This window comes from Diabrotica virgifera, chromosome 7, assembly GCF_917563875.1.
Source record: "Diabrotica virgifera virgifera chromosome 7, PGI_DIABVI_V3a".
Classification (NCBI taxonomy): domain Eukaryota; kingdom Metazoa; phylum Arthropoda; class Insecta; order Coleoptera; family Chrysomelidae; genus Diabrotica; species Diabrotica virgifera.
Genome location: NC_065449.1, coordinates 253,052,093 through 253,078,146, shown reverse-complemented (window position 1 = coordinate 253,078,146; position 26,054 = coordinate 253,052,093). Strand labels below are relative to the sequence as shown.

The following is a 26,054-nucleotide window of genomic DNA, read 5'->3' as shown; positions in this document are numbered from 1 at the left end:
CACATTGTATCGGAAATCTATAATGACATTCAGTGTGAATATAGGCACGGAAGAGGAGGACAACTGTAGCAGCTTTACTATGCGTAAGAGTGAACAGCACTAATCCAAATAAAAAAGATGGTGTCGTCACTTCGCTCTGAATGACACTCTCTCTATGCTAATATATAACTCTATGATTTAAATAACAAATATTTGACATAGGAATTTAGAGAATTAATTAAATTTATATTATGTACTGTTAAGATTTAAACACAAGTGTAAAAATGAAATATTACTTGCTAGTGTTCTGTATAGCAACTACACTTACATTATCTACGGTTAGTTTTATAGCTACGTCCCCATAATTGGTTAATTAAATTTATTTTTCCAGGCACAATCCTATGAAGACAAGAGATGTAAGTGTATATGCCCCAGTATATCCTCAGTAGTAACGAATAAGACGGAATCTAAGAACCACACATCTAGGATTTTATACATTACCAATGTACCACCAAATAAATGGTAAGGATTGCTTACAAAATGTGTACATATGTCTCTATGACAGCATTTATTTTAATCCCTTGCGTTTGTTCTGCATTTTGACTAACCAACGTTTTATGATATTTGTATTTATCTACCCTTTCTATCTGGATAATATTAATATGTATTATTGTCTTGTTGTCTTTTGGATGTTTTGTAATGATGACCATGAATTTTGTTAAGTTCATTTTAATACCATCCGATCTTTTGTCAAAAATTAGTCTTTTTGTTCCTACTCAGTCAACAAGACAAACTCGAACTTTTCACATAAGCTTCCATAGATATAACTATACTTACAACAATTTTTTACCAGGAACCCTTTGACTTGCGAATTCTCTAAATGACTTAAATATATTCGGCAATTTCTTGGATAGATTTAAAAACCATTTGTTGGGCATACAAATATAACTAGATGTTACTGATATAATTTTTTCTATCAGCAATTTTTAAGGTTAAACTTTGTTTGTTTTTTATATCGTAATGTTCTTTTTTTTCTTTTAACTTAATAGCTTTTTTATCCAATACATATTGTGGTATTTGTTCTTTGTGTTAACACTGTTTATGTTTTTGCTTTTGTCTTTGTAATATTTTTTTTGTAATAATCTTTTCTGAATTGGGCTTGCCCCTAAATAAATAAATAAATAAATATTGAACTGTTTATTTTGTAGCAATTGTGATGAAGTTATACTACCTAGGATTAGTCAAGATATTATAGGAAAAGAACAAGAATTTTGTCCAAGATGTGAATGCAAATATGAAAATAGAAACACTACTATAATTAAAGTAGTGGTGATTATAGTAATTTGGGTTATTTCGATTTTGGTCATATACATGGCATTCTTGATCATACTGGACCCGCTGCTGAACAAGAGGATTAAAGGAAACTACCAAGAGCATACAAATGAAGAGGTAAGCTAGATAAATATTGTTTTATTTTGTTAACACATTCGCTGCCACCTATCACCAAAAGGAGTTTTGCTTTACTTCATTGAGGTGCTGCTGTAGCCTTCTGGAGTTCACAAATTGTGGAAATAAATAGGTTCTTTTGCCAATCAGCTTTACGCACAATTACTTCTTGTTTTGCAGGCACCTAAGGAAAAGTTTAATTCATACATTTTTGACTCTGGTTTTTTATCTGAAGTTTTTTTGAGTCCTTACTAATGTTACTGAATATATATGTGGCACCAATAGTGCGTAACTAATAAGTAGGTGGCAAGGAATGTTTTAATTGCTTAACAATATTTCACTTATGGAATATTTTTGTTGTAATGTGTAAATAGGAGAGCAAATTTCGATTCAAAAAGAAAGTAGAAACTAAATTAGTGATGATTTACCTAATCCAAATTAGAGCTAAATGTTTTTAGTTTTCTTGCTGCAAATAGATTTTATAATAGGCTGTACAGATAGATTGATTTTATTGAGACGAATATTTAACTAGCATAGAATTTGAGTGATTTAAAATACATTGACCTAATCAAAATTTCATGAAAATATTTTGTGTGTTGTTTGCTATCATTTAGAGATGGCGTGATGGAACTGGAGCAGGTACCTCAGAATAGGTTCTGATCGCCTATTCTACGCACCAGTGACAAAAAGTTTACAGCATCGGTTTCGATTCAAAGGGCGCCGCATCGACCGCAATCTGCAATTTACAATAAACTCGAACTGGATTCTCGCCCGGAATAAGTCACTACAGCACAACCGTCGAACGAGCCACCGTAGGGTTAGTTGTAGGGAATGCATCGGTAACGTTCGTTTCGGTTATAGCAAGATGATGGAACTGGAGCGGGTACTTCGGAATATGTTCGGTTCGACTATTCCACGTATTACAAGTGACAAAACTTTGATGGCATCGGTCTCGATTCCAGCGCTGGCCGTAGTTGAGTAGGTACACTTTCCTTTTCAGAGAGATTTGATCTCTCGGAATAGGTACCATAGAGAGACGCATCGGCGGCGTCTGTTACGATTCCAACATCTGTGATGGGTTTAAAAGGATTTCAGGTCGATACGGCTGTAACAGATAGTTGTCATTTAAAACTGTTAAAATTTTGACTCTTCCGCACTATTATTTATTTATTTGACTATACCTAGTCGATCCTATCTTCTGTAGTAACTTAGTGTCTTCATTTTCCATTTGCATAAACGAATTTTGAATAAACCTCGACTTTAGGTAGGTAATTTAAAAACCCATAATTACATGTAAGAAAAAATTGTTTTAATAGGTGTTATAATATAGATTTACGAATTGTAGGAAAAACATGGTAAAAAATATAAATATATTTAAAAATCAAATTACATACATCCTCTAGCTAGATTAAAAATACAAAATTATAGGTGCCCATTAGTTTGATCGTTTGAATTTGATGCAGCGCAAGACAATAGTGGCACAACTATTAGGAACGAGCTAGAGCAATCGATATATTGTCTTTTCACGTCAGAATCAGAAACTCACATTAGGTTTCTGGAATAGATATTTGTTTGGAATAGGTTCAGTTCCAACCTATTACCGAAAAATGCTATTCTGTACCATCTCTACTATCATTGTGTTGCTTTCATATAACATTACCACATTCGTTGCAACAAAAATATAGCGTTTTTGCGTATACAGGGTGGTTCATCTTATTAGCCTCGGTGTCTGTACGGAAAACCACTTAATATTTTTAAAAAATTTCTTCACAGAAATATACACGACCATTAATACTACAATCCAAAAATAATGTGAATGAGTTTAACGCTCTACCAGGTGAATTAAAAAATACAATGTCATTTAATGAGTTTAACGCTCTACCAGGTGAATTAAAAAATACAATGTCACTAAAATCTTTTAAAACCAAACTTAAGCTGTATATTAGAAACAAGTGATGTAATACTTTATTATGTTAATTTTATGGGTGGGTATTGTATGGTATTATATGTTGTAAATTTATTTAAAGTTTGTTTAATTTCATTTGATGTTGCTTAGTTATATTTGATTTTTGTAAATGATTTGTAATATCTATTCTCTACATTTATTGTATATTAGGGTAACCTATTTAAATGAATAAATATCTATCTATCTGAATTATACAGGGTGCTCCAAAAAAGAGTGGTATATCAAAGTTATATTTTTTCTTATGGAAAGCCCTATATCTGATGACATTATTGAATTTACCTTAAAAAATAAACTATACTTCCATAAAGGTTCCCGATACCTAAATACAGGGTGTTTTGATTTATTCCGATTTTTATAAATATGTAAGGTTTTAGAAAAAAATAAATATCTACGAATCTAAGAATCAGTAACAAATTCTTTCTTCGATCTTAATAAAATACTATTTAGCATACTTAAACAGATGATTATTGCAACAAAGTTTCTTACAGGGTGGTCAAAATATGAGATTGTTCTATTAACAAATTCAAGCTGTAATAACTTATGTACTTATTTTAAATGGAACACGCTGTATCTTACTAGTTTATCGCGTAGAAAATTTACTTAGCTTTCAATTTGTATTAGGTTTTCCTATACCTACCTTTTTACAGGGTGGTCAAAATATTAGATTGTTCTAGTAACAAATTCAAGCTGTAATAACTTACTTATTTTAAATGGTACACCCTGTATCTTACTAGTCTATCGCGTAGAAAATGTTTTTAGCTTTCAATTCTTATTAGGGTTTCCTATACCTATCTTCCTTCATTTTTTAAATATTTAAAGATTTCCTAATTTGTAAGCTTTAAAAATTAGAATTAAGTACCTATGTCGTGGTTATGTACAACACATCACCAACACCGTCAATATACTTAGACAATATACTGTCATTAATAAAATTTTCATTGTTATCATGTAATCACACAGAGTGTTGTATTATTTTAGTTGATTTTGGCCTACATGTGACATTGAATAATATGTTTATATTTATATTAAACTGCATACCCTATATTAGATGCCGTATTCTGGAAGATATTTAAATTATTATATTTCATTTCGTATAAGTATTTTCCATATCTTAAACCGACGGTTATTAAATAAATGTAAGAACACCACTTTTTGTTTGAATCTTTGAATCGCAATTACAAACAATTAAATGCAATGGTTACTATGACGAAAACGAGCCTATTGTACAAAAATATGTAAAAATGGGTATTTACAGAATAACATGTGTATTGAGAATGTTTACATGGAATTGAAGAGATTTTAAATATCTTCCACTATAAAGAATAGAATATCGAGTATGTCATTTAAAATAACAACACTCTGTGTGATTAAATGATAAAAATGTGAATTTTATTAACGAAAGCATCTTGACTAAGATAGTTAAGTATATTGCCGGTGTTGGTGATGTGTTGTACATATAGGTACTTAATTCTAATTTTTAAAGCTTACAAATTAGGAAATCTCTAAATATTTGAAAAATGAAGGGAGACAGGTATAGGAAACCCTAATAAGAATTGAAAGCTAAGTAAATTTTCTGCGCGATAGACTAGTAAGATACAGGGTGTTCTATTTAAAATAAGTAAGTTATTACAGCTTGAATTTGTTAATAGAACAATCTAATATTTTGACCACCCCGTAAAAAGATAGGTATAGGAAACCCTAACACAAATTGAAAGCTAAATAAATTTTCTACGCGTTAGACTAGTAAGATACAGGGTGTTCCATTTAAAATAAGTAAGTTATTACAGCTTGAATTTGTTAATAGAACAATCTCATATTTTGACCACACTGTAAGAAATTTTGTTGCAGTAAGCATCTGTTTAAGTATGCTAAATAGTATTTTATTAAGATCCAAGAAAGAATTTGTTACTGATTTTTAGATTCGTAGATATTTATTTTTTTCTAAAACCTTACATTTTCATAAAAATCGAAATAAATCAAAACACCCTGTATTTAGGTATATGGAACCCTTATGAAAGTATAGCTTATTTTTTAAGGTCAATTCAGTAATGTCATGAGATATAGTGCATTCCATAAGAAAAAATATAACTTTGATATACCACTCTTTTTTGGAACACCCTGTATAATTCACATTATTTTTAGATTGTAGTATTAAAGGCCCTGTATATTTCTGTGAAATTTTTTTTTTAAGTATCAAGTGGTTTTCCGTACAGAGACCGAGGCGAATAAGATGAACCACCCTGTATTTTTGTGACTTTTCATATGTATTTTATAACAATATTTTAGTAATACTTTGATTTATGTACCTATCCTAAGAACTTGGGAGTTCTTCAAACATCAGTATGTTTCTAAAAATTTTATAAAACAGATTCACTTACAGTTTTTTAAGGTTAATTTATCTATTTTTTGTTTTTTTTTTTTATTTTATGGCATCTGTAATGCTACGTAGGTGTTTTATTTATTTTTTGTTTATTGTTTTACAGGAATTCCCATTTTTAGAAAATGAAAATAATTGCTCAGATTCCCCATCTGCACCACTTTTACAAAGTAAGATATTTTGGTGAATCATGTCTTAATAATGTACTGCAATAGCTTTCGTAATCAATAAATAGGTAACTTAAGACACATAATGGCATAAGGGATGTAAAAAAGTTAATTTTTTATTTAGTGGGAGCATTAAATGTGCTTTTGTGGCAATTTTTACTTCAAAAAGGGTAGATCTATTAAATTAGAAGAAAAAACCGCATTTTAGCTGGATATTTCATAATTAGATCCATTTTCATTTCTTTTATATTAGTACAAATCCAAACCCAAAATAGGCTCTAGTCACACCCATGGTGAGTGTGTGAAATTAATTTCTAACCAATGACAGACGATGGGAATTAAAATTTCCACAAAATATTGTATACATTTGGAACAGTAACAAGTTGTGTGTCGACCTCCTTCAGTAACTCCAACTACTCCGTGAGTCTTAATCCGATTATGTGATCGATATTCCTATCGGAGTAGGCAGTGTCACCTAAGGAGACTGTCATGCTTCGATCGGAGTATGTGGCAGTCAAAGTGTTAATGATATTTTCCCAATCCCTACGAGAACATTTAATAGGAGGTGTATGTGTATACACCAAAACTGTTATACATTTAAGAGTGTTAATTTATACAGCACAAATTTCTACAGTGGTATTAGAGTAATAGTGCATTGGATTTTTTTTGTAATTGTTGGCTTTAGAGATGAGTATGCTGACTCTTCCATAACTACCATCTCTGCATTAGAATTCTAATTTTGGTTTAGCCATATTTCAGATAACACTAAGTAATATCATAAGATGATTTTGAAATACATAATATTTAAAAAACTAGGATAATTTGCTTTCAAAGATCGACAGTTCAATTGCAACATTTTAAAATTATTTTTACTAAAATGTTGTTCCTGTCTTCCCATTTGGATCCATTTTCTTTATCTCTGCTCTCTACTACGTATATATCTATACTGTTCTGATTCTCTAAGCGCCGGTTGTTCGAAGGCTAATCAAAAATGAAATCCATTGATCATTATTAAATATTTAATTACAATTATATTTGATTAAGGCTACCTCTGACAGATGTCACATTTTGAGGTTATGTTGACTGATTTATTATATTACTTTGGTTTTAATCTAAAATAAACCATAATCAAACTCTTTCTGATGTTAATTTCTTGTTTTTATTTACAAATCAATAATAATAAGCAATTTTTAATAATTAAGAGCTGCGGCTATATTTTAATTACTGCTTTACCTACAATCAATGAATGATTAGTGTTTTACATGTATTTTTGATGTCTCGATTTGATTCCCATCAAGAAAATTGATTACAATAAACTGATTGATTATAATCAACTTCTTGATTAGTGTTTAAACAACCGTCCCTTAAAATGTGACTCTATCTCTGATTTTAGTTTGAAATGTACTTCCGTAGGCTGTATTACAAGTCAGAACTAATAAATTTGAATACTTGACCAATTATTTTTTCTTTAAATAGCATAAACTCTTTCTTATAAGGATTTGGAATTACTAAATTTTTTATTTTACTATTTGTCTGTTCTTTTTTACTAGATGACCCCGATTGTACTAATGTACATTGAGAGCTTGGTGGTGATGAATATTTACATTTCCTATTTGCTGCCTATCTTTGTGGCTTGTGTAGTATATGTGAAGGTATCTTACTTTGAGATGCTGGTTGTTAAATAGCTGGGAAATTTTTATCATTATTAAATAAATCAAACTTACTGTTTGTAACTGTTTTGTAGTAAGACGGATTCCTTACAATAAGTTCTGCTTCTTTAAATGTTATCATAGGTAATCTCACATGCCAAAACAATGCAATCTTCAAAATTATACTCATCTATATACAGTCCCTGCTCAATTTATTAGACTCGCCCTAAAAAAAATCAGTGTTTTTTAATTTCAAGCACCTTAAAAAGTATCTTCAAAGTGATGCGGAACTGCTAAATGGTGTAATAATAATTACTTAATAATCGTGCTACATAATTAAGTTAAAAATTGTAAAATTTGTTTTTGAATTGTGAAAACTTGACAGATGGTAATAGAATGTGCTAAAAATGCGCAAGGACTCGACTTCTTCCAACTTTAGTTTTTTAATTAAATTAGTTATTAGTGTTGTTTCGTAAAATTTGCAGTGGTGTGTGCTAATATTGTTCTATATTAATCTTTATTTTTAATTTGTTTAATTTATTTTAATTATTAATACAAATATGTTAATTTTTAAAAGACGAATATCTTGGATTGAAATTTTTTCATTTGAGTGATTGTAAAAATCTGTCTGTTAAGCAAATCTCTTCTGTTGCTGTTCTATTAGAAAATACCACATGTATCAAAGAGAAATAGCAAAAAATATGGTATATCTTAATCGTCAGTTCGAAGGTTGAGCTACAAAATTAAAGAGAAACATCCTGTTACATCGGTGGAGGGGTAGGTATGGCCGAAATATTTCAGTCATCCCCAGAGGGCAACGAATTTTAAAGAATTTGGCTATAAAACACAGAAGAGTCACCCATAGCGATATAACCAATAAATTGGAAGAATCAGAGTGTTCACTATCGGAGTCCACTCTACGCCGAAAATTGTACAGTATGGGATTCAAATGTCATAGGCCTGTTTAGGAACCAAAACCATCACCACATAGTTTCGGCCAATTTGCACAAATATTATTATGGCAATAGAGTCTTTATGCAAATTGGTCCAAGCTAAGCGTTTGTTGAACATTGTGGTGATAGTTGGTTGTTTACGTGGTTCCTTAACTGGCCTATGAGATTTGAATCCCATATTGTACAAATTTTGGCGTACAGTAGACTCCGATACTGAACACTCTGAGTCTTCCAATTTATTCCGTATATGTCGCTATGGGTGATTCTTCTGTATTTAACAGCCAAATTCTTTAAAATTCGCTCTCTGGGGGTGACTGAAATATTTCTGCCTTACCGACCCCTCCAAACCGATGTAACAGGATGTTTCTCTTTAAGTTTTGACTCAACCTTTGTTCTCATGATCATTTTTCAGTGCGTCACAGTTTTTCGATTTCTCTCTAATGCATTAAGTTAGATGAGACGGAAAAAGCGGTAGCTCCGTGATTAAACACAAAAATAATGCAGCATTACAATGGTTATATACATAAGATGTCTATTCCTAACCTACTTTTGATTCGTTGATATTTAGAATGCGCGTTTTTTCTAGCCAATCAAATACACGTATTACGAACATTTGACGAAAACTTCGTCCATTTTGGCCATTTTTTAGAAGTGTCAAAGAGTCAAGTGACGGTTATTATTCAGGTCAGTATTTTGTGTACCTGTCGTTTTGAAATTTCGAATTCGACTTCACTTGTGTTTCACAACGTCTTTGTGCATTATTTTGTGTTTTGGTTTAGAATTTAGTTCGTTAAAAGTTAGTCATTGACGTGAGGAGACTAGAGACATTCGAGATGTACCGAAGAGTGCTAAATATCTCATGAGTAGATAGAATAGCCAACGTGGAGGTAATGAGACTTACGCATAAGGAACGAGAACTAACAAATAAGAAGAAAACTGAGATATATGGGACATGTGATGAGAGATGTATATCTAATACTCCAGGTCATTATGCAAGAAAAAGATCCATAGTGAGGAGACGTAACTCATGGCTGAAGAACCTTAGGAACTGGTTTGGATGTAATAACAATGAATTATTTAGAGCCGCTGTTTCAGAAATAAAGATCTCTCTGATGATTGCTAACTTTTGAAGCGGAGACAGCACCTAGAGAAGAAGATAAAAACACAGTTTATGGATAGTTTTGTGTCATTTTTTAATGTTTCCATATTTATAAATTTAATTAACAATATTGTTTACTTTTTAATTCTATTCCCCTTTATAAAAAATACCTTCATGTTAACATATTGTGTAAAAATCAAATCTACTAAATTACTAATTCCACAAGCTTTTCACCTATGGCTAAGTACGATTGTGGCATCTGTCAGATTCGTCAATAATTACATGAAATAAGTCTCGACACAGCCAATACAGTATATGACGTCATAATTAATGACGCACTGAAAAATGATCATGAGAACAAGAATACCATATTTTTTTGCTGTTTCTCTTTGATACATGTGGTATTTTCTAATAGAGCAATACCAGAAGAGAACAGAAGAGATTTGCTCAACAAAAAGATCTTTATAATCACCCTGAAAAAATTCCAATCGAAGACATTCGTCGTGTAGAAATTAACATATATTTATTAATATCTTAAATTTAACAAATTAAAAACTAACATTAATAAAGACGAATATTAACACTTACTACTGCAAATTTAACGAAAATTTGAACATCAACCACTAATTTAACTAAAAAACTAAAGTTGAAAAAGTCAATTCATTGCACCCTTTTAGCCCATTCTATTGCCATCTGTCAAGTTTTCACAATTCAATCAAAAAGTCTTACAATCTTTAACTTAATTATGTAGCACGATTGTTAAATAATTGTTGCTTAACCCATTCAGCAGTGCCGTATGTCTTTGAACATACTTTTAAGGTGTTTCAAAGAAAAAAACTGATATTTCTAGGGTGAGTCTAATAAATTGAGCAGCGACTGTAAAGCCGGCCACTCACGTCACTGCGGCGTCATTCAATTTTGTCGAATTTGACTAATTGGGAAAAATTTTGATCGTGTGTGACCGCGCATACAACAAAATCGTACAATTTGGCCACGAAGAAACTGGCCTGTCTGCTGCAGTACTGCAGAATTGATATCATCGACGATCTTGTCGAACGACACCGCAGTACCATGAATGGCCGGCTTTATTATTTGTTTGCTGGACATAATTATTTACTGATGTTCTTTTTAGGATGACGTATCTGCTGGTCCAATGTCCCACAACATGAGCGTAAGAGGAAACGTCTTGAACAGAGTTGGACATCAACAAGACAAATGGAAACGACAAGTCAAAGAGCAAAGAAAAAATATTTATGACCGACATACCATGTTGAATTAAACTTTTTTCTGTATCTAATATATCAAAAACATTGCAATTTTTTGAGCTAAAAGCGAAAAGTTTAACCTATCAAAGAGTGAGTCAAGTGACACAAGCGATATGAAAAATGGTGTAATGCAAATTAATGTTTGAAAAATCTGAAAATGTTATATCAGCAATGTTAATTAGTTAATCACATTCAGATTTTATTGTGATGGTAAACTATAGCTGAAAGTTACTGCCCATAAGTCCTTTCAACAAACGACAGAGTTTCTACAGCAACAACCCTTTTCCGAGTAAAACAGTGGAAGTTTATAATAATAATTATCAATTTCAAATACAAATTTTTTAGTTTTAGTTAAAAATTAATGCAATGTTTTTGTATATATCGAAAAATTGTAAATTATAGACTGAAATTTATTGAGTCGCTTTGTTCTAAAATAATCCGAATACGTATCTAATAGTAAGATATAAAAAAATTGTAAAGCCTAACTCCAAGTTAAGTGAGAGATATTATAAGTATAGTATTTTATACATATCTAAACGAGTCAACAAGGACCTTCTTATCTTTATAAAAGAGCTGCTTGCTCAATGAGTGCTTCCATATAGTGAAATGACAGTAATCCGAGAGTGCCAGGTCTGTGGAGTAAGGTGGATGAGTTCCAGTGATCTATCTGTTTTCGATTTTTTTAACATCTTTAGTGTTCACGATATGGAACAACTTATTGGTGGCCCTTCTTCTTCTTAACGTGCCCTATCAAGTCCCCTTGACGTTGGCGATTAACATGGCGAAACTGTCTCTGTCTCGAGCTATTCTAAATAGGTGTTCTGCTTTCTTTATTCCTGTCCACTCCCGGATATTCTTCAACCAAGAGGCCTGCTTTCTACCAATTCCTCTGCGTCCTTCGATTTTACCCATCATAATAAGTTGAAGAATATTATACCGGTCTCCCCTTACTACGTGTCCAAAATAGGCCATCTTTCTATATTTGATGTTATCAAGCAGCTCGCGGGTAGCATTTGCTCTCTTAAGGACTGCCACATTTGTCAGCATAGCCGTCCATGGTATTTTCAGAATACGTCTGTGCAGCCACATTTCAAAGGCCTCCAAACGGTTAATGGTGGATATTTTTAATGTCCATGCTTCGACACCATACAAGAGGACTGACCAAATGTAGCATTTAATCATGCGCTTTCGAAGTTGAAGTTGCAAGGTATCATTACAGAAGAATGACCTCATTTTTAAAAATGTCGTGCGGGCTATCTCGATTCTACATTTTATCTCTTTATCTGGATCTAGTTGTTCAGTAATATGGCAACCAAGATATTTAAAACTGGGTACTCTTTGAATCATACGACCATCAACATATAACCGTGAATCTTGATGGGCCAAACGGCTAAATACCATGTACTTTGTTTTTGAACAGTTTATATTTAGGCCAAACTCTCTTCCCACTCTGTCAATGGCATTTAAAAGGTGTTGTAATCCATTCATATCATCACTTAAAATAACTGTATCGTCTGCATATGGCTCTTATGAGTATTAAATTATCTGAAATATCTCTCGGAAATCATACTTTGAATTTTTTGCTGATGAAAAGTGTATATGACGCCTCAGGAGGATATTGGTACAGCTAGAAATTTACCACGTGTTTGAAACCTTTCGAAAAATTCAACCGTAGTTGTGTTTTTAGTCACCCTTTACATTTACACACTCATATAATGACCTTATCTTAAGAAAGCACTGTAAATTCAATAACTCCTTTAATTTATTTCAAAGTTTGTAATCTGAGCCAACTAGGTTTGGCATTGGTCAAAAACATAAACATCGACTGAAACGGTATGAAGACTTTTACTTTTTTCTTTAAAATATTAACTTTCCATTTTTTTATCCTCTTATATTTATATAAATGTTGTATGTGCCTTTTTCTTATTAAAATGTTGCATCTTGTGCTAAATTTTTCTTCATACATAGAGCAAAATGAGTTAACTTGGAGTTAAAATGAGCTACTAAAGAATAGATATGATTTTGTTGTGTACTATATACCAAGTTTTTGTTAAATTTCCTCTTTAAGGAGTCTGTATATAAATGAATTCCTATCTGTATATTTATATGTAATTAATAAGATAATAAATACTCTGATACCAATTGTTCATTGTTTTTTTCCCTTCCTTAAAATATTTTCGTAGAGAATGTGTGCTGATCTTGTATTAATCTCCACACATAAGAATGAGTCGATTATTCTGCTACTGGGAAACTGCTACCAATACCAAATTAAAGCACCAGATGCAAACTAAATTTTATTTTTCATTTATAAATTGAGAATGTTTAATATTACATCATATTACACTAATTTACTGTACAACTTATTCAACTTAATTAAATCGCATTAGAAAATCAAAATAGCAAAGGAAGATTTTTATAAAAGAAAATGTGAAGAAATGGAGCAATTGCAGGCAAAAACATGATATTTTTAATGTACATAAAAAAGTGAAAGAACTTGCAGGTACACAAAAATGTAAGCAGCCAAATACCCTGTATAATGTCAACGGAAACATAACAGAACTAGAAGAACAGTTGAAGACATGGAAAAACTATGTTAAAGAACTCTTTGCAGATGATAGACAACAATCTGAACTAAGTAACATACAAGGAGACGAAGGTCCAGAAATAACAGAAAAAGAAGTAATGTACGCACTAAACAGAATGAAAAACGGTAAAGCCCCAGGTCAAGATGAAATACCAACGGAAATCCTTAAACTGATAGAAGAAGACTCGATCCATATTTTAGTTGAACTTTTTAATAGCATTTATACATCAGGAAAAATACCACAAGAATGGCTTTTTTCCACCTTTGTTATTATACCAAAAAAGATGAATGCCAAACAATGTAGTGATTACCGTACAATCAGTTTGATGAGCCATGTACTGAAAATATTCCTGAAAATTATACACACTAGAGTACACAGAAAACTGGAAATGGACATCAATGATACCCAGTTTGGATTCCGAAATGGACTCGGAACAAGAGAGGCGTTGTTTGCACTGAACGTTATGTCTCAAAGATGTCTTGACATAAATAAAGATGTATTCATGTGTTTCATAGATTATAACAAGGCCTTTGATAAAGTGCGGCATGATCATCTAATCAGACTCCTGGCAGAAAAAATTTAGATAAACGAGACATCCGACTAATAGCAAATATGTACTACAATCAGAAAGCAGTAGTGAGAGTAGAGAATAATACCACTGAAGAAATTGAAATAAAGCGAGGTGTGAGACAAGGGTGTATACTGTCACCAACCCTGTCTAATCTCTATTCCGAAGACGTAATGAATCGAACACTCTCTGAGCAATCCATAGGTATTAAAATAAATGGTGTTAGATTAAACAATCTAAGATTTGCCGACGACTCCGTTCTGATCGCAGAAACACTTGAAGAGCTACAGACATTGGTGAATAAGATAGCAGACTGCAGCGAAGAATATGGACTATCTTTGAACATAAAGAAAACTAAATTTATGATAATATCGAAATCAACACGAAATGTCCAAAATCTATATTTACACAATGAAATTATCGATCGAGTTAGCAAATACAAATATTTAGGCACTTTTGTAAATGAAGACAACGATAGCTCAGCAGAAATCAAAATAAGAATAGAAAAAGCCAGATCCATATTCACTAAAATGAAGAGAGTGTTCTGTGGAAGAGATTTGAGCCTTGAAATGAAACTTCGCCTGATGAGATGTTACGTACTTTCTATGCTGTTCTACGGAATGGAGTCATGGACGCTGAAAAAAAAAATATCAAAAAATTGGAGACATTTGAATATCATGAACGGAGAGAGTCACAAACGTCGAGGTCTTGAGAAGAATGAATAAAGAAAAGGAAGTCATATTTACGATCAAGAAACGAAAACTGCAGTATTTGGGACACATTACAAAAGGCGAAAGATATGAACTGCTTCGAATAATTATGCAGGGGAAGATAGCAGGAAAAAGGTCCATAGGAAGAAGACGAAACTCCTGGCTAAGGAATCTACGGGAATGGTATAGCTGTAGCAACAACGAATTGTTTCGGTCAGCAGTTTCGAAAATACGTATAGCCCTGATGATCGCCAACCTTCGGAACGAAGATGGCATTTGAAGAAGAAGAAAATAGAGACTGTCTTTCTAATTTAGAAATGCGTAAGAGTGAAAAAATGTGAAATGTATGTTTTCTGCTTAGCGATTGAGATGAGAGTATATAGAAATGTAACAATATCACCCTTTATGGATACCAACGCGATACGACTCCCGCCTGGACCACCTGGACGGAAGACACAGCAAAGACGCAATGAACCCATTAGTTTTTAATTTATTAGTTAGAATGTTATAAAATAGGGAACTAGAAAAAGTCTAATTCATTCTTACGCTTGAGTTCAACTTGTAACAGTCAACTTTTTGTTTGAATCATTTAATTATAGTTATTGTATAAGTTCAGTGTAAAATTCAGAAATAAAGCTTTTTTTGAAATAAATACAAGTGAGAAAACATCATTATATTAAATTCTCTTTATGTCGATTTACGGAAAAGGCGAGTGTGACCTAATTTCAATTTACTGAATGGGACATGTGTAGATGTTAACTCATTTTTTACTACCAAAAGGAAATTATTGTTCTGGTTTTGTCTTAAATATATTGTACTTAAAATGGATTTTATATTTTTATGAATCAATAAGAAGTTTTAACTAATTATGTTTTATTATAATAGTTTCCGTTGGTTGTGTGTAACCGAGATATTTTATACATTTGGTAGATTTTAAGTATACAGTACAGGGGAAAACAGAAGTATGTTCATATTTCAACAGAATGGTTCTACAGAAAAAATTAATCTCATAAACTGAGAGATATATTTTGTTTACATATATTTTGTTCTTTATTGACCACATTATACTGTGGATATAATAGTAGTAATGAGAGGCCAAATGGTAAAAGATCAGTAGGCCGTCCGAGAAAAGATGGAAGGTTGATGTTGAAGCCGATTGATCTAGGATTGGGGTGTAACAATAAGAAATGGAAGCCCAAAATCCAGTGGCGTACCGTGAGTGTCGGCTGCCCGGGGCGGGGGACAATTTTGCCGTCCTCTTATTTAGGTATTTTAAATTTAATGTACCTATACTATACATTACATACATTAATAATTATAGAGAACTTTTCGGCGAGAACAGTCATCATTATTTTGCATTATACGGGTTAGATTTTAAATAAAAAAGTTTATCTAAGTTTTACAATCACGTTTATTAATAAAAAAATTATTTTACTTTAACCAATTAGATACTTACATTGATATAACTTAGGTACATACCAATCACTTAAGATTAGGTACGCGACGATCGACAAGATTAAATAAATTCAATTTTTAATTAGAACTAGAACGATACTATGTTATATTTGTATTGAAAAATAATATGAGTATTTGTTAGAATTAAAAACAAAACTTTCGTCTTCAATTAAAAATGTATACGTCTACTTTGTTTAAGAGCAAAGTCTTTGCACTGTCAATGTCTATCACATCACACACCTCTTTTTCAATAGACAAAATAGACAAATTAGTTAGTATTAGAGTACTCATTGTCGATCTTAAATAATTTTTAATCAATTTCAATTTTGAAAAACTTCTCTCACAGCTCGCATTGCTTATAGCAACTGCGAAAAATATTCGGAACGTTATTAACATATTGGGCAGAGTATCTTCCAGCTTGGATTTAACAATGAATTTAAATAATTCAAGTGAGTCTGCATTAATCAATTTATGTTCGTTGTCTGTAGCAGCAACGAAAGTCCGCAGTCGAAGTCTTTCCAGCTTGAAATCCTGCTCGTCAATTTCGTCAAATCCGTAGTCTAGATTACATTCAGTGTTGTCTGAATCTGCAAAGCATTTACTTTCTGAGCGCACAATCTTATTATGTCAAGTCCCCTTGTTTGTAACTATTTTTGTGCATCATTCACTTCATGTAGCACGGATCGTCAGAGGCCCAAAAAACAAGGAAAGGAAAATGACTGCATCGAAACTAGTAAAGACCACTTAAATGTTCGAACAAACCACCCTCTTGCAATGAACAAAAACCTAATCGATCATACATTGCAAGTCTCATTGCATTCAGCTGATCTGGCTGTACCTGACTTCAGAGTTGAAATTTTTTTTGACATTTGCACGTCCTGATTGAAAAATTTAAAGAATTTGAGTGGAAAAACAACGATATAACTCTTCAAAACCGCTGCAGACAGAATAAAAAGCTAAGATGAAGTTTTCAATCCTAATAGCATTATTAATAATATTTAAAAATATTAAAAACATTACTAAAAGATTTTTAAATTGAAAACTAATTGTCCATTTCCTTGGTAACACCTCCAAGGCTTCTAAAATTTGCAAGCCATATGGATGCTGAAGCGAAGAAGACAAGAGGGAATTCAAAAACTTACAATTCACGACCCCGTCTGTTCAGCTGGTAAATTCCAACAGAAAATGGACCTAGTTACTCAAAGGAGTAAAGACTAATATAAAAATAAAATAAAAATTTTATTTTTAATTCAGTTGCAATGCGAAGGCAAAACAATCTTATTTTTCAATTAGAATACGGAGCGGAGTCCAGCCCTCTGAATCGCGATTTTCGACTCTAATTGGAGTCTCATCGGAGAGAGCGTAGGCTTGTTCTCCGATGAGAATAGAACAATCCTACGCTCTCTCCGATGAGACTCCAATTAGAGTCGAAAATCGCGATTCAGAGGGCTGGACTCCGCTCCGTATTCTAATTGAAAAATAAGATTGTTTTGCCTTCGCGTTGCAACTGAATTAAAAAAAAAAGAATGTGTGTATTTTGTGCGCACGTAAGAAGTTATACTTCTATAATATGATTTCAACGAAATCAATATACAGTACAACCTCATTTAACCGGACTAACTGGGACCGGAAGCGATCCGGTAAATCGAAAATCCGGATAATCCGGAAATATAATAAGGTTAATAAAACTACATGTGAAATGATAACTTACTATGATTTACACCCTATATGATTTACGCGAGCATTAGTTTTTGTTTACAAAAAAGTCTTTGATCGATCAAAGACCGTCCGATCACTCAAGTCAACAAATTAATGACCGGGAAATCGCATTACATACATACATACATACAATTATCAAAATAATTTTTTTTATTTTTTCATTCCGGATTGATCCGGACATCCGGATGAACGAGGTCCGGATTAACAAGGTTGTACTGTACTTTAAACAGTTTCTCTACTACTTTCCAAAAATTTTTATTAAAACAATACAAAAAATCAAAAAAATAAAAGAATAAAACACACACAAACACATTGAAAAATGCCACAAATGATTTCTGAACAATAATTGTTGCCAAAAATTTTAATTAAATACGTATTTTCTGAAACAAGAATGTGTGTGTACTTTGTACGCACGTAAGAAGTTATACTTCTACTACATATTATGTGATTTTTAAGACTATACCAAAAATTTAAAAAAATAAAAGAATAAAACGCACACAAACACATTGAAAAATGCCACAAAAAAAAAATTATTTCTGGACGATAATAATTGTTGGCAAAAATTTTAAATACGCATTTGCTGAAAAAAAAATTATATAACAAATATACTTACAATCATAATATGCATAAAAAAATAAAACTTGCATCGGGAATTGAACCCTTGAATTTCGTGCCGCTTTGACTCGTAATCGAAGCGTAGACTCACTCGTCCAATCGCACATTATTTATCATGTGGAAAAATACGGTAACTGAACGTTTTACTGTTTGACAGTTGTTTTGAAAATTATGTAGTTTAAATTTTGTGGAAGAAAATATAAAAATATAACAAAACAGTAAGAAAACAATATATTAGATGAAGATTGGTAGAACTTTTGTTGGTAATCAAATTAAGTATGTAAATCAAAGCATTACATACCTACTAGATAAATAAATCTACGCCAAAAAATCATAATTTAAAAATAAAAATCGAACTTAATTTGGGATTTCTCCCTAAAATCCGCATTCTTGAGAAAACAAATGTATGTATTTCAACCTAATCCAAATGTATAATTACAATATGATTATAATAAAAACTAGGTACTTACCAAATTAGAATGAGTTTTCCTTGTCCAAAATAGTCCAAAAGTCCAAAAATATAGGTATATGAAAACTATTTAAAAAGGCAGTATAACTATTAACTAACTTTTGTTTGTTGTTTCTTTTCACACAAATTTTAAAACGCAACAACCATAAATAATCTAACTACAGCTGTGCCACAGCCGCCATATTGAATAATTTTTGACATGTCATTTGAACATCCAATCAGAACAAAGTTATAATGCGCATGCGCCCGGTCGCTAGGTTTTCCCATATAAAAATTTACCCTCTATCGCCGGTAAAGAAGTATAACTTCAAAAAATTTTTATAATAATATACTTACAATCATAAAATCTATAAAAAAAAATAAAAAAATAACAACTTGCTTGGGGCTTGAACCCACTTCACGCGTATCGCGCCGTACGAAAGTCGAAGCGATTTCCCACTGCACCACATTCGCGTATACGTCATGTGGAAATATACACAAACTAAACGTTTACACCATAAACATTTTGACATTTTGTTTATTTATACGAATTTAATCAAATTATTAGTTTGATTTTTGTCGAATTAAAATGCAACAAAATATAGAGTAAGAAAACGATATATTAGATGAAGATTTGTAGAAAGTTTGTTCGTAATCAGATTATGTAAATTAAAGCATTGCCTACTAATAGGTAACTACATTATTTTTTTTACATTTTCCAAATACATAGATAGGTATGAAGATAATTTTTTATTGGAATACAACTGAAACATTTAGAATTACGTACCTGCGGCTTTTCAAAACTATTTAAAAAGTCACTATAATTATAAATTTGATTTTATTTCTCCCCTCGCAACAATAAAAACTAATATAAACAAAATTTTTATTTACCGATAACCTCCATATTGAACAATTATTGACAAATCATTTCAACGCCCAATCAGAGCCCGTATAACGACTATAATACCATACTGTTGGTGTGCGCATGCGCGCAGATTAATAAAATTTCACCCTCAATGAAATCGCGCCTAAAGAAGTATAACTTAACCAATAAAAATTTTATTTTATTAGAATAAAAAGCTGTAATGATCGCCAATGCTCTTAAAGGATGAGGCACACGGAGAAGATTGATCTGAAGAGATAAATATACCTATTATTTAACTTTAAAATGATTTGTTTCTCGTTTTAACAAATTTCTTCTACCAAACTTATGTCTATCTGAATTAGAAACAACAAGTTTTTTTAATCTGTAAAAACATACAGTGTCCAATTTAAATTTAAAAAGTAGAGGGTATTTTCAGTGAAACCGAAAGTGGATACGACATTAGATAGGTACGTTTTGTGTTATTGTGTAGATTCTTTCATGGAAAGTTTTATGAACATCGTCTTTTTTGTTTCAAATATATTTACTTGATTCCATATACTTATACTTCATCCTTACCCTGTATACAAAATAACTGAATATTTTGCAATGACCAGTAATTTTTATGAACCATGAGAAATACAATAATAATGCATAGAGTACACACTATTTGATTTGCATCGTATCATGATGATTGTGAGTTTATAAGTACCTATGTACTTATCTACAAAAACTACCAGATTTTTGATTTTGAGATATGATTGTGCTATGTAGATAGTGTCGTACAGGTATAAATAAGCATATAGTGTGTAATCGACTATCTAGTTTATTTTTGTAATCTATCTAAATTTATTTGCTGTGCTGTTAGTAAATTTTGTGTGTGAAAATGGAAGGCGAACGAATAAAAGACCTAAACAATTTATTGAAACCAGCCCTTGGAGAAAATGTTGAAATAGTGGACAAGACAATAACAAATCTCACTCAACCAGGAGATAACTACTTCAGTGACATGCTTAAGCTGCAAGTAACAACAAGAAATAAGGACACCAATGCCACAAACACCGAACATTTTGTCGCCAAATGTTGTATCGCTGACGCAGACATGGCTGCACAGAGCAGTAGCCTGTTTAAACCGGAGATTGCCTTTTATAAGGAAATTGTGCCGACCATGCAGAAGTTTTTGAAAGAACATGGTCAGAAGGAGGTCGAGATTTTTCCTAAACTGATTGCTGCCAGATACAATCTTGATGGTAAAGAAGAACCTGATGGAGATGCTGTTTTGGTTTTGGAAAATCTTCAAGTAGCAGGTAAGAATTATTATTTCTTCTTATTATTCTTCAGCTTTTTCCTATTATGACTTCGTCGTTTAGTCCTTCCCAGCACTCTATGCTCCCAATCACCTTCTCTGTCTCTATCTATCGATATATCTTCCTTTCCAGCACTACGCTCTGAAAGATTTTTTTTGATTTTTGTGGTTAGACTGGTATTGTACCTGTTCTTTCTTTCCTAATATTTGCCATCTTTATAGTATATAGTACTTCTACCTTTAGTATTTCTGGTCGTTTGTCTTTACCTCTAGTATCTGCTGTTCTTCTGGTCTGACATCATTAAATAGTTATCCTAATTTGTTCTCCATTTACCGTCATTTCGCCTGTCTAGTCTACAATTTTATTAGGAGTTTTCTTATGACAGAGGCTAGCTATCTCTCTGCCCTTTTGAACATATTGAATGTATCGTGTTTGCATTTTAACTCTTCCATTACAATGCATTTATCCTCCATCCACTTTTTTTTTCGCGATCTTTATCTTTTGTTATATTACTTTCTATTTTTTCTTATGTTGTTAGCCTGTTATCTTCTCTGATCCATAAGTTCAAGAATTTCATTGCCATCCATTGTTGTTTTTCTTTTGTCTTTGATTCTTATTAGTATGTTTTTCTATTATTTATGAGATATTATCTTTAAACATTTTTCATATTATTTCTACACCATTGTTTCATGTAATATTTTACTAAGCTAATTATTTAGATCTTCTTCTCTTTGGTTTACTGGCGAAGCGTCCGTGTAACCACTGTTACCATTGGTAACAGTTAAAAATCTTGCAATAAATATTTTATGACTTATGAAATAATTCCATTTATATTTTTTACCAACAGAAATATTTGTTAATAGTACCTAATTCAGTAAATAGCCAACTAGACGCACGAAAATATTGGCGAGATATATGAATCCATTGCACTTTATTATATGCTGTTACCGATACTGGCAGTGGTAACGCAGGAGAAACCTCGCTATCGCTCGGGACTAGATCGTTTCTGAAAATTTTGAAGGAGCGACGGCTCTGTTGGAGCGACGAGAGACGGCGCGCGGGCACGCTGTGTATATCAGTATTGTCACCATTTTGAGGATTGGTAACATTAGTTTAGTAGCTATTACAGATTACAGTGTGGAAGAGTGTTGCTACGTATTGCGTAATTGATCAACTACTTGAAAAGTTATTCTCCTTGTATATTTTTTTATATATAATTTTGAAGAAAAAAAATGATATTATTGAAAATGGAAGAATTAAAATATGAACAATAGTTTTCAAAATCTATTCTTTTTCCTACTTGTTCATTTTTTTATGTTAATTTTATGGTAGAATAATACAGCGTGTGTCAGCCAAATGGAATAAATTCAGTAGTTAAATACTAATTGTTTTTTTGAAAAATGCTCAGATCTGTCGATTAGTATTTTAAATATTAATTTTTAACATACAATAATAATGTATACAGGATGTCCCAATTTAGAAATATGACGTCATCGTTAATTTTCTTATATGGCAACACTGTTATTTTAATGGCTATTTAGATAGAGCGTGTAAAGCTATGCATAACTGCAAAATATCAAATTTTTATTTTTTAACATTTACAAGATAATAAAAAATAAAGTTATGTCTGTAATGTGGAATAAACTTAATAGTTTAAATAATAATTTTTTTTTTTTGAAAAATGCTTAGACCTGTCGATTAGTATTTGAAATCTAAATTTTTGACATACAATAATAATGTATACAGGGTGTCCCAATTTAGAGATTTAATGTTATTTTTTATTATCTTGTAAATGGTAAGGAATAAAAATTTCATATTTTGTCGTTATGTATAACTTTACACACCCTATCAAAATAGCTATCAAAATGACAGTATTGCCATTTAAGAAAATCAATGATGACGCCATATCTCTAAATTGGGACACCCTGTATACATTATTATTGTATGAAAAAATTTTCCATTTCAAATACTAATCGACAGATTTAGTCATTTTTCAAAAAAAAAAAACAATTAGTATTTAAACTATTGAATTTATTCCAAATTACAGACACGACTTTGTTATTTTTTATTATCTTGTAAATGTTAAGGAATAAAAATTTGATATTTTGTAGTTATGTATAACTTTACACACCCTATCCAAATAGCTATCAAAATGACAGTATTGCCATTTAAGAAAATCAATGATGACGCCATATATCTAAATTGGGACATCCTGTATACATTATTATTGTATGAAAAAAATTTCCATTTGAAATACTAATCGACAGATTCAGTCATTTTTCAAAAAACCAATTAGTATTTGAACTATTGAATTTATTCCATTTAGCTGACACACAGTGTATGTTTAGTTTGTTTATTATTTATTGTTATACCTGTTACATGTACATAATTACATACATATAATTTGGGAATAGTGATTTGTTTAATTTTATCCCACAGGATTGAAAACAAAAACTTATATTTGGGAGGTTCAAAATATTTTTTTTAAATAAGATTTTTTACATCTGGTTTGGTAACACTTTAGAAAAAGTCACGCGTCGCCACTGCTTTGGTTTATTTATGTTATCCTCTGCTACATTCATTTTTGAGCTTTTGGAACTTTTTGAAATTTTTTTGAGCTTGAATTTGATGTCCAGCTATTAGAGGATTGAATTCTGATCCAATATCTGCAATAAAAAATAGGAGACTAGTGTAAAAAAATAATTGTTTAGCTCTGTTTTAAACCGAACCGGAGAACGACAATGCTTTAGTTCCAAGGAATTCTTCCGATAGGATATTTCCTACTTTAATTTTTGATCCAAAATAAAAAAAAAAGTTACTCCTTTTTAATATTGTCAAATGGTTTTGCGTACACTTTAAATAAATATTTTTAAATTTTCAGGATTCGGCAATCAAGACAGACACAAAGGATTTGACTTAGAGGGCGCCAAACTACTAGTCACTGACTTAGCTGTCTTCCACGCCGTTCCTCTAGCAATCAAACTGAAACAACCAGATTTGTTTCAAAAGGTATTTGTAGACAATTGTCCCAAAAATAAACCCAAAGAAAATGGCCCCGATCATCGTGGTATACCAAAGATGCCCAGAGCTACCTTGAAACAAATACTAAGTCAAGACCATATTTGCAGGAAACATGTAGATAAGTTAGATGATTTAATCGATGCTGATGAAGACAATTTTAGCAAAGGGAATTTATTTAACAAGTTTGATATTAAAGAAACTGTATTTTCTGGACTTGTACACAAGGATATGTGGGTGAATAATACTATGCAGAAAAAAGACAAAGACGGAAGGATAGTAAAAAATAATTTTGTGGACTTTCAGATGTACGGTATACAAGATGTCACCACTGATTTAATCTTCTTTCTTCTTAGTAGTGTAGATATAGTGACATTGGAAGAACATTTTGAATATCTTCTACAGCTGTACCATGAACATGTTATTAAAACTTTGGAATCTCTAAAATGTGATGTAGCTTCGTTCAAGTATGTCGATTTTATCAATAATCTAAAGGAAAACACTATTGGAGAGTTTTTCCATATACTTTTAATGAACAATCTTATAATATACATCAAAAAAGGTGAAAAAACTGACTTTGACATTCTCAAAAATTTAACAGTTGATAGTATGCATCCTATTGCTAGAAGAAAATTTGTGTTTTTATTTAAAATGTTAGTTCAAAAAGAATGGATTTAAAAATGTAGCTTTTATTGTTTTATTAAATATTTATATACTGAATGAACATTGTATTTTTATTGCAGATATTTTTATTATTTTATTCTAATAGGGATGTCATACGGGAGTGCAATTACATAGAACGAAAACATGCATTGTTTCGGAATAATTTAAACAAGCTTATATTTTTCTAAAACTTTTTTTATTGAAGTTATACTTCTTTACCGGCGATAGAGGGTGATTTTTTTATATGTTAAAACCTATCAGCCCGGCGCATGCGCATTATAACTTTGTTCTGATTGGATGTTCAAATGACATGTCAAAAATTATCCGATATGGCAGCTGTGGTTTGGAGGTAAAGGTAAAGGTAAACAAATGTATAATATATTAGTTTTATTGTTGTGAGGACAGAAACAAAAAAGTTTATAATATTGTAGTGACTTTTAAATAGTTTTTAAAAGCAACAGGTACGTAATAATTGTTAATGTATCATGGGTATAAACCTACCTATTTGATCTGCCAAAATACATAGTATGTAATACTTTTATTTATATAATTTGATTACCATCAAAATTTCTATCAATATTCACCTAATATATTGTTTTTTTACTCTATGTTTTGTTGTATTTTTTCAATTCTAAATCATTTCAATTCAAAATTAAAATAATTTGATCAATTTTCAAAATATCAAAATATCACAAGTTTAATCCGTTTAGTTAGTCGATCTTCGTAAATAATGACACATGGTGTCCGTGGCTAAGCGGAGAAGGCTAATGAATTCCAATACCAACCGCTCTTATCAGCGCTGGTTCGAGTCCCAATAGAAACTTTCTTTTTTGTTTTTTTTAATACATTTTATGATTGTAAGTATGTTTATTATATAATTGTATTTTCAGAAAATACGTATTTAGTTAAAAAAATTTTTCGACAATTAATGTTCAGACATCATTTGTGGCTTGTTTAATGTGTTTGTGTGTGTTTTATTCTTTTATTATTTTAATTTTTGGCACTGTTCTAATAAAAATGTTTGAGAAGTAGTAAGTATAAATTAGTTTAATATTTAAACAAAATATAAATAAAAAGTATATTAATTTCGTTTAAATCATATAATAGAAGTATAACTTCTTACGTGCGTACAAAGTACACACACATTATTTTTTAGTTTATATACATGTTAAAGTAAAAAAGTTCTACTCGCAGATTTGGCCG

General features: G+C 31.3%; 2 protein-coding genes across 3 annotated transcripts; both read left to right on the top strand.

Annotated features, from left to right (window-relative positions):
* The first annotated feature begins 91 nt into the window (after positions 1-91).
* On the top strand, positions 92-13,044 carry LOC126888445 (uncharacterized protein CG1161). Of its 2 annotated transcripts, XM_050656714.1 has the most exons (5): positions 92-317; positions 371-501; positions 1,188-1,428; positions 5,875-5,938; positions 10,769-13,044. In XM_050656714.1, exons 1-5 carry the CDS (start codon positions 264-266, stop codon positions 10,771-10,773), a joined length of 495 nt encoding a protein of 164 aa, XP_050512671.1. In that variant the 5' UTR covers positions 92-263; the 3' UTR covers positions 10,774-13,044. The 2 variants fall into 2 exon arrangements, with proteins under 2 accessions (XP_050512671.1, XP_050512670.1); XM_050656713.1 differs by lacking the exon at positions 5,875-5,938 and having other exon boundaries at positions 126-317.
* A 7,627-nt stretch (positions 13,045-20,671) lies between these two features.
* LOC126888443 (uncharacterized) lies at positions 20,672-24,912 on the top strand. Its single transcript, XM_050656709.1, has 2 exons — positions 20,672-21,170; positions 24,052-24,912. The coding sequence occupies exons 1-2, from the start codon at positions 20,750-20,752 to the stop codon at positions 24,864-24,866; spliced, it is 1,236 nt and encodes a 411-aa protein (XP_050512666.1). The 5' UTR covers positions 20,672-20,749; the 3' UTR covers positions 24,867-24,912.
* The last annotated feature ends 1,142 nt before the right edge of the window (positions 24,913-26,054 follow it).